The sequence below is a fragment of the Cydia amplana genome, chromosome 4, assembly GCF_948474715.1.
Source record: "Cydia amplana chromosome 4, ilCydAmpl1.1, whole genome shotgun sequence".
Taxonomy (NCBI): Eukaryota; Metazoa; Arthropoda; class Insecta; order Lepidoptera; family Tortricidae; genus Cydia; species Cydia amplana.
This window is the reverse complement of record NC_086072.1, coordinates 12,844,521-12,854,400: the sequence shown is the minus strand read 5'-3', so window position 1 is coordinate 12,854,400 and position 9,880 is coordinate 12,844,521. Positions and strand designations below refer to the sequence as shown.

At 34.5% G+C, this 9,880-nt stretch overlaps 1 protein-coding gene across 1 annotated transcript; it reads left to right on the top strand.

Annotated features, from left to right (window-relative positions):
• The first annotated feature begins 339 nt into the window (after nt 1-339).
• Nucleotides 340-8,107, top strand: LOC134647202 (monocarboxylate transporter 12-B). The gene is made up of 7 exons (XM_063501427.1): nt 340-502; nt 4,046-4,316; nt 5,055-5,257; nt 5,456-5,729; nt 6,174-6,349; nt 6,542-6,707; nt 7,682-8,107. Exons 1-7 carry the CDS (start codon nt 383-385, stop codon nt 8,032-8,034), a joined length of 1,563 nt encoding a protein of 520 aa, XP_063357497.1. The 5' UTR covers nt 340-382; the 3' UTR covers nt 8,035-8,107.
• Nucleotides 8,108-9,880: the final 1,773 nt, after the last annotated feature.

The window sequence follows — 9,880 nt, the reverse complement described above, 5'->3', positions numbered from 1 at the left end:
CGCATTATAATTGAGGAGTCTTTTCAAAAGGGCTTATTTCTCTATGAACACCATAAAAAGCCCTTTTGAAAAAGACACTCCTCAATTATGAAAATCGTAGTACTATAAGCGCCCCAACTTAAGTACCCAGGTTGTCATACAACCTATATAGAAAAGTGGATAACTACTTACTAGTACGATTGAGGGCACTGACTATACCTACAAATAATTGATATCACTTTAATCCAAAAATATTTTAAAAATAGGTAAGCACGCTAAAAACAGGGAAAACTTCTTATACAAACGCTACTTAATTTAATAATGCTTGTATTAAAATTTTGATTTTTTTGTTGCAGAATACTGTCATTTAATTTATTAAACTAATGTGTTGAAGACATTAGAGATGACTATTACGGAAAAAAACTCACTAGTGCCATCTCAGCGAGTTGAGAAAAGGGTGAAGTTAATACCACCGGATGGAGGTTGGGGTTGGATGGTGCTACTGGGTGTCGCCGTGTGTAATGTACGTGATCATTTTAATTCATATCAATATTTAATATAGATAATAGTTAGAGATGCCACGAATATTCGGCAACTATTCGGTATTCGGCCTATTCGGCCACTTTGCCGAAATTTCGGTATTCGGCCGAATGTTGCCTACTATTCGGCCGAATACCGAATATCTGTTGCCCCTACCTACAACGAAAAATTACACAAAAAAAAAACCTAAAATTAGGTATATTTTTAATATTTAAAATGTATTATTGAAAAGTTGTTAAATAGGAAGACCCTTTTTTTAAGCATTTGTTGATTATGAAATATTTTATTTTTATCATGGGTCACTAACTACATTAATTGGTTCGATTTTACAAAAAATATATCTTAGCAAACGTTGTGCTTTGTTGGCGAACAGTTTTCATAATAATTGTGACTCACAATGTTCGCAGCTCATGCCGAATATTCGGTCGCCGAATATTCTGTATTCGGCCGAGAGAGTGGCTAAATATTCGGTTTTCAGCCAAAACCACTATTCGGGGCATCTCTAATAATAATTGCGTTATTCATAAACGTCTGCTAAGTTAACGTCTGTCCCTCTCTATGGCATAACGACAGTTACGGACAAACGATGATCATCAACTGATTAAGTTAGCAGCCGTTTATGAATAACGCCGTAGTATATATTATGTTACTGTAAAATCCCGTAAAATGTTAAAAACTAGTTTTCTGAACCGTCTCGCTGAAAACTAGTTTTTAGTAATAGTTCAAAAGTGAATTTCTGTGAATTTTTTTATTAGGCTATCCGTGACTGAATTCTCCTAGGCTCTAGTAGTTAGAATTCACGGTTCAAACTAATTTTCACCAAGGCGTATTGGAAAAATGGTTTTAACTAGTAGTAGTAGAAAACGTAATTTCACTAAAATGTATATTTAAGGTGACAGTCCATTTCCAACCGCAGCTGCACTACTGTCAATTTTACTATGGAAATTGACAGTAACAGCGACGCGTTCAGTACCAGTAGTGCATCTGCGGTCAGAAATGGAATTTTACCCTTATGTTAATATTGAGTTACAAATTAAAACTTAAATTGTTGCATTATGACCAACGTTTTTGCCCATTATTTAGGCCACATGTCTAATTCGTTATATAAATCTTTTTTTACTCCACTTAAACGTTACAAAAATTAGATCGATTATTCTAATTGTTGTTTGCTAATTTTATCATAAACATACTCGTAAATATTTGCCCGTTTCAAATGTGTCTCGACTGCAACTGTCGTAAAATAATGTCGTTTACAAACAAATTTTGCATCAGGAGCGCTAATCATGCATTGCTAACATAACATCATTACATTACATAACAGTTTCAGATTATTGTATATAGGTATCTATTTATTGGTTGAAAACGTAACATGATCAATTAAATTACCGTGCACCAAAACACGTGAATAAATAATTACTACGTTGGTTTTCCAGGTATTTATGATGTAAAGTTCCTATGTAATATTTCATCATTATCAATAATAAATCCTGTTAAGTACCAACTAAAATAAGTTATTTTGATCCCAGGTTCTAATTCATTGATTTTCCTATAAAATACTTTAATATGTTAATACTCACCTGTATTACAATAAGACCATCATCCAAACTAAAATACGGCCACGTTCAAAACAGTAGGTACTTAAGTGGGTAAATAAAAGTTAAAGTTATAGTGTTATAAGTATATAACTATAGTAGAAGTATTAAATGCAAAACGACATCGAATTATTAAAACCCTATTGACCTGTACTCAGAGGACCAATATTTCATTCTGAATGATTAGCCGATTTTTGGTCTCAAAAGTTGATATATAGTGTGTAAAAATAAACAACATGTGTAATTGACTAATTGTGTAGTCGTCAAAAATATTCTTAATGAAGACATATTTTAAAAATGTAACTTGCATCGAAACGCTGAGTCAACCTTTTTTACAATCGTTATCACAATCGAAATATTTCGGCAAAAAATTAGCAGTTCAAAATTATTTATGATTTTATTTTACACAAGGAAATAACCAAATCCCAAGGGAAAATACTCGAAGGATTAATAATACATTGTTTGTAATCCACTTGTTTTGTCCCCATTCTTGCCTGATAACCTTAAAGACGTTATTGTCTTGGTATCGACCGTGATAATGACGAGATTCATTTGTTTTCATCACCTCGTTTAAGCAACTACAAAGCAAACAGGATATTTTTTACAATTTATCTTCCTATCGATAGAGTCGACCACCCCGAAGGCCGCTGTGTTTACGTTAGGTTGTAACTAATAGCGATTGTAGTATCGTTTTATCGGTGCCTGATAGCAGGGTTATATAAATTATAACAGTATCTATTTGAACCGATCTATAATATCCAGACTCTAGCTATTGAATTTACATAATATAAGTAAAATATTTGAGATGTAGGTGAAAACGTACGAAACTAGGCCTTTATCTAATTTTTCAAGAAGCAATAATTCTTAAGTTTATGATTTATCCTTTTATGTATCCGTTAAAGGCACCGTAAGCTATAGGATTTTACTACTTATTGTTCATTAGTTAGGTACCCTCCCTAAGCATATTGCCGATGCAATGCTTTCCGTTTGTACCGGCCCTAATATTTGGTAAAATAAAAAAGGTATTTATCATATTTAATCACAATGTCATCAAAAATACGAATATGTTATTGTGATTTATTTGTGATCTCAGAAACACTGATATATCTATCAGATATTATTGAAAACAGCGTGAAATCGTTCTGATTAGGTTTTAAAAAAATAAAATTAAAAGACATTTTTTATCTATGAGTCTCGATCGTCAATAATCATACTTTAATAATTACACTTGTTCACAAAATAGATTCTAGTACTGTCAAATGTACTGTTACTTAATTTATCAATGAAATTATCAGTGACATTACCCATTTCCGCTGCTGCAGTCGCTTTCTGAATATCACATTCATAATATCTAGACTATAGTATTATGTATTTATTAATAAATGTTGTGTTAGAATGTGCCACATATAAAACAAAATAATTAAGTATATAGGACAGGTTAGGTAAAAGGTTATAGAAATAACAAGATTTTTTTTAAATGTCATGGTAGGAAATAGATTCAAGTCAACATTTTACATAAAGTATAACAAAATTGACCTATTTTTTACTACCAGTCTGAGTTAAATTAATAAATAATAATCTTTATAAAACAAAGTCCCCCGCTGCGTCTGTCTGTATGTCTGAAATGTATAATATTGTTCGCGATAAACTCAAAACTACTGAACGGTTTTTCATGCGGTTTTCACCTATCAATAGAGTGGTTATAGAGGAAGGTTTAGGCGTATAAAATGTTAAGATTTTGTGTAACCCGTGCGAAGCCGGGGCCAATCGCTCTAGTACGTCGCCGGTATGCAACAAATCAAAGACATAAAATCAAACACAGAAAGATTCAACTATCGAAATAGATTTTAATGATAGGTTATTTAATATTTAAATCTACCAAAGGTCTATAAATTATTACTTTTCTATAATTAAATAATGCATTTATTTTCCAGATATTTAATCAGTCTATGCTATCATTATTTAGTTTGTTATATGGAGATCACTTAGAAGCCATGGGCCACAAAACATCAGGAGCAGCTATCGTTCTAAGCACTATGTTGTTTGTGACAAATTTCGGCGGCCCCATAGCGGGAGCGGTGCTTAAACTGACGTCACCTAGAATGGTATCAGTTACTGGTGCATGTTTATGTACCTCGGGAATATTTTTAAGTGGTTATTCCACTAATATTTATCATTTGATCCTGACCTACGGCGTTTTGTTGGGTAAGGCAAATACCTTTTTTTACTATAATTAGTAATTACAAATATACCTAAATATAAGTACATTATGTGTATATGATTATAATTACGACACCATCAGTCTAAACTCTAAGTACAAACAGCAGCAGAATTGCTAAGCGGGCGAGGTTCAAAATTACCTTGACACGCTCTTATTATTAAATTCTCTTAATAATAAAGTCGCGTCAAGATCATTTTCAAGCCCTCACTCGCTTAGCAACTTCTGCTGCTGACTTTACTTATACGAATATTCTTAAAGAAATCACGCAGTGAAATTCCTTCTCTTCCTTCTCCCATAGTCGCCGTAGGTATTGAAACACCTATGTAATGTACATATTTTTAAAATATATGTACATTAGGACATATTTTTATATTAAAGGAAAAATCCGCTGCGGTCATAACTCGACCTTTCAATTATTTTTCCTTTACTTAATATAAAAATATTTAGTATCGCTCGCAGACGTATAGTCTGCTTAAAAAATAGTTTACAGAATAGCCAGTTTAAATCTTGATTTTTACGCGAGAATAAATAAAGGTAAAAATTTGTGTGACTTTTCTAATGGCTGCTATGCCTGCTAACATGGTGGGGTAGATTTACAGTAAATATGTTTAAAGATCACATTTTTAGGCTAACTGACTTTTACGTAAGAATTTCCAAATAAGTGCTTAAAGAGGCTAGACTGGTGAACTAACACAACATTAACAGTCGCTAGTTTGTTCCAGGTATGGGCTTAGGGTTTGTCCAGAACGCGTCGTTCGTAGCCATAAACAGCTACTTCCAACTGAAGAAAAGTCGCGCTGTGGGTCTGGCTAACGTGGGCACAGGTGTGGGACAGACTGTAATGCCCCATTTAGTGCGATACCTGCTGGAAAATTACGGATTCCGAGGCGCTTGCTTGCTGCTGTCCGGTTTGAGTTTGAACGGGGTAAACATTCTTTTTATAAATACTTTAAGTTGATATTTAGCAAAACAAAAACATTATTTGCATCTCGTAGCACTGAGTAGGTACATAATTCGAGTATGTATAAAACAATTATAAATGCCACGTCACATTTAAAGTCGAATACTATGTAAATAGCCATCACAGAAAAATAAAATGTTTTTCTGTTTGTTTGTATTTTAGATTGGTGGAACACTTCTAATACAACCTGTAGAATGGCACATGAAAAAAGTAGAAGAAGACGTTATTTTAGATGAAAAGTTGCAATTATTACAAGCTCAACATAAAGATATTGTCTTAAGGAAAGATTCTATGACAAAAAAAGAAATTTACAGCGGGCTGGGGCGCTCCACTGAATCGTCTCTAGGGAAAGAAAAGCAAACCGACTCGGATCAAAAGTTCACTAGTATTAATGAATTGACTAATGGCGCCAAGTTAACAGAAAACGGTTTGAATGGTAGGTTTAAAAATATTTTAGACTATGGTATTATAGCTAGTTAATAACATAATTTAGCAAGCCGTTAAAAGTTACGAGTAAATAAATGCGTATATATTTATTGAAGACGACCAAAATCCGATACGAAAGGTGCTCAAATACGAATCGACCGTATCAATCATAGACACAAATTATATGCCAATTAACTAGGCTTATAGCTTTAAAAATGGTACAGACAAGTTTGTTAGGTTTGATCGATAATAGGCTTAACACATCGTTAACATTAGGTATATTACATGTTACCAGAGGGGAATACAGAAAATAATAATATTACAATTAAATTGTTATTTCAACAATCTTGTTTTTTTAAGAGGATTTATCTTCTACTCTCAAAGCTCCTTGAAAAATACGAGGTCCTTCAGATTAACACTAAGTATTTTATTATATTTCTTCTTTAATTTACAGGGAATAACAATGCCGTCGCAGTATCGAAGCCCAAGAAGGGTTTAGTTAAGAAGTTGTATGATTTATTTGACATTTCTCTCTTATCGAGTCCTCGTTTTCTAAATATCATTATCGGAACCTCGCTGGCGGTAACTTCAATACAAAATTTCAGTATGCTGTATCCGTTCTTTTTACAGGTAAGAAAGATATTTTCCGATATGTTTTCCTGTTTTTCTTGTTTCCTTTTTAATTAACACAACTCAAAGGCAGTAAACTTGACAATGATAAGTAAAAATATTGAATAGGACAAGTATATTAATATTTTCGCATATGGTTTTTAATAATCCTCATAAAATAAGTAGTTAATATTCTTGTATTTTTTGTTACAGAAAGTAGCTGACATGGATAAACAACAGACGGCTAACTGCATGTCTGCCGTGGCTCTGGCTGACATTGCTGGCAGGCTGATATTGCCCGTTTTCCAGGACAAGTACAGGATCAAGGCCAGATGGATGCTGATCATGACCAGTGTATGGCTCATTGTTGTAAGGCAGAGTAAGTTTATGATTTGTTCTATAATTTATGGTAAACACACTTGAAAATAATGAACACTTAAAACATCAATATTTGACAGCCGTTGAACCACCTTAGTGTTTGACTAACAAAATTTTACGTAATAAAAAATAAACCTTTAAAAGTCTGACTTACTGAGAAAAAACTATATGAATAAAGCTAAACGGCAAGCTAAATAATATTAATGTATAATGTATGACGCCTTCATGGTTATTAATTGTATCTTCTTGGCTTTCACGGGCCTGTAATCCCGGTCTTTTGAAAGGCTTGCGTGGGGATATAAATCCAACACGTAGAGGCCCCTTGGAGAGCTTTAATGTCATGTAGAACACCTGCTGGAACCCGTTCACAGGTGCAACAGTAGATACCCATGAACCGGTCTCAGCAGGCATTGGGACTATTGTAGAATAAGAGAACAGTATACCGGTCTATGGAATGAAGTTTGGGTGGACAATGAGACTGGGCTATTGCAAAGACGTCCGGACACCTGCCATAACAATGTTTTCACAAGTTATCGAGGCAGGTGGTGACTCGCCGCTGACTAGATGGGCCCCTGAAACTGCCGTCGTAAAGCCGACCAGGGGCAACACCGGTGTGAGCGGCTCAGGGGTGTCGGGCGGTGTGGGCCACTTTCTACCCAGTGGCTGTTAATAGCCACTGTGCAAACTCGCGTCTTACGCATCTTTCTCTTCCACCCCTGGAGCATATAGCTCTAAGGACTCCTCTCTGGACGGCCAATTAAGGCGAGTCAGAGCCGAGAGGCCTGCGGGTTCCCTTAAGGTCCACTCCGACCGACGAAGACACGCCGGAGACGGAGACCCTGACCGACTCTCGGGAACACTCGGGTCCTTGGGGTCGTTACTTCCCAACAGTTCGCCACAAGCTGCCCTGTATGAAGCCTTCATGGTTATTAATTATTATTAACAGTAGCCTAAACAATGACTTTCTGTTTCCAGTATTGGCATATCAAACAAATCAGATGGTTCTCCTGGCTATGTCGTCCATTTACGGATTTGGAAGAAGTATGGTGATCGTCGCAAGGAACATTGCTATATCTGAACAGGTCAGAATGGACCAAGTGCCAGCCGCCGTAGGCCTGGGCATGTTGACCATGGGCATAATCGTACCCCCTGCGGGCTATTTCCTTGGATGGATCAGAGACTATACCGGAAGCTTCGTTGCGAGTATAACAGCACAGAACTTATTATTGGTGGTTCTTTTAGCTACCTGGATACCTGATATGCTATTATTGAGAAAAAGTGAGAAACAAATGAAGAAGAAAGAACAGGAACTTATAAGAATGACGTAACTAGGATGTAAATAACTGTTTGTGTTACTGAAAATTGCCGAACAAAATGCATTGAGATATCTATTAGATAGGAAAAGTACCTACGCGGCAGCTAACCTTGGTACATGATGTGAGTTATTATTTTGAGCCTAGTAAATAACTATTTATTTTCAGTGTGTCCGAGTGTTTTATATAAAGATTACGCCACGTGCGAAAAAAGTTGCATTTATTTATGTAGTTTTTGTAGTTTAAGAAATAGTTTTAATATTTTATTATCATTAAATCATGGTAACACAGTATGACACTAGAATATAAAAAATGACAAAAGAAGTAAGTAACTATTTATAATTATGTTTCAAAAGATGTTTCATTGAAACCGGCTGTGAAATAAGTCTGTTCAGTTTCATTTGTAAGTAACTAACCTAATTTGTTTTATGTGGTGATACCAGTTGTATACAAGTCTTAATATAGAAAGATTTTAGCAAGTAAGTAAATAGTTAATATAAATATAACGTGATGTCAAATTTGCTAGTCCAATATAAGTTTTATTAGTGAGTAGGTATAGCTGGTCAAGCAAATCTTGTCAGTAAAAAAAGGCGCGAAATTCTAATTTTCTATGGGACGATATCTCTTCGCGCCTACATTTTTAAAATTTGCCACCTTTTTCTACTGACAAGATTTGCTTAACCAAGTATATCTGTAAAATATACATGACTCTCTGTTTTTTATATTATTTTTATTTGACCATAAATTCTGGACACATTAATAATTTGATCATTTTAAATAATTAATAGTGACGATTATTTAAAGTCGTGTTTTTTTTTGCAATTACAAGCGGGCTTTAATGATTTATTACGCAACGATGATGAGGTGCACTATAAACATCTATACTCGTACACTGACTTCATGTTAAGAGACACGTTGGCGACAAGTGGCATAGTTGTGCGGGTTGTGTCAGGCAATGTAAGGTGCGAGCAGCGCTTTGGTGTCTAAAGTCTTACGAGGATGTTACAAATGTAAGGATGCTTAGCTTCACGCTTATATATTACAGTCGTCTTGACACGAGCTTTTGTAACGTAAATATCTGCAAGATGGATACCTATTATATGTACAGATTTTAGTTTAGAAATTTTGACAAAGTGCCTGTCCTTATTTGTAAAATTTGGTTGTGTGATAAATCACCTACGGCTACGTGTGAGATGGATTGATCAGAGACCAAGTATAGAGAGCCGTAAATGTCTATAATTTCGTTACCGTCAAACAAAGTCTATGAAAAATGGTACCTAACGGACTGGAAAAAAATCTACGGACAACTTTTTTCCTATTATAAAATTCCTGTGAATTTGGGTAGAAATTAAAGCAGCCAAGTGTTGCAAGTGTGTGAACGAGATGTCAGTGGTTTGGTTTTTGAATCTGAACGCCGCTCCTTGTATTTTTTTTAACTTACGAGCACCTTAAGTGGTTTTTTCGTACTGTCGTCTTGTCCCTTAACAAATAAAATACATGCTACTTAATAAGTAAATAATAAGTTAAAACTTTTATCCTTGTATACAAGAAAATAATTATCAATTGATATTTGTTTTTCTTCGGCAAGTAATCAAGAAAACAAATAGGTAATTTCTCAAACGATAATAGATATTAAAGTTTTAATTCAAGTAGCTAGAGCTCCATTGAAAATTTGTTTAATAAAGTTATCTTTCAGTTACTTAGTTTGCAAATTCAAGATTTAAATTAAATTACGTTTTGATGCAATATTGGTGGATATTCGAATTTAAAGTGGGGATCGTGAATAGGGCACTTTATGTGTGCTAAAATTATGATCCATATTAAAAAAGACACAATATGGAAATTACCTTTGGGAAAATAA

Excerpts from the sequence above, each read along its gene's own strand:
- LOC134647202 (XM_063501427.1), top strand. The coding sequence starts at position 383 with ATGACTATTACGGAAAAAAACTCACTAGTGCCATCTCAGCGAGTTGAG. Across the intron at positions 5,258-5,455 it reads CCGGTTTGAGTTTGAACGGG|ATTGGTGGAACACTTCTAAT; the intron begins GTAAACATTCTT and ends TTTGTATTTTAG. Across the intron at positions 6,350-6,541 it reads TGTATCCGTTCTTTTTACAG|AAAGTAGCTGACATGGATAA; the intron begins GTAAGAAAGATA and ends TTTTTGTTACAG.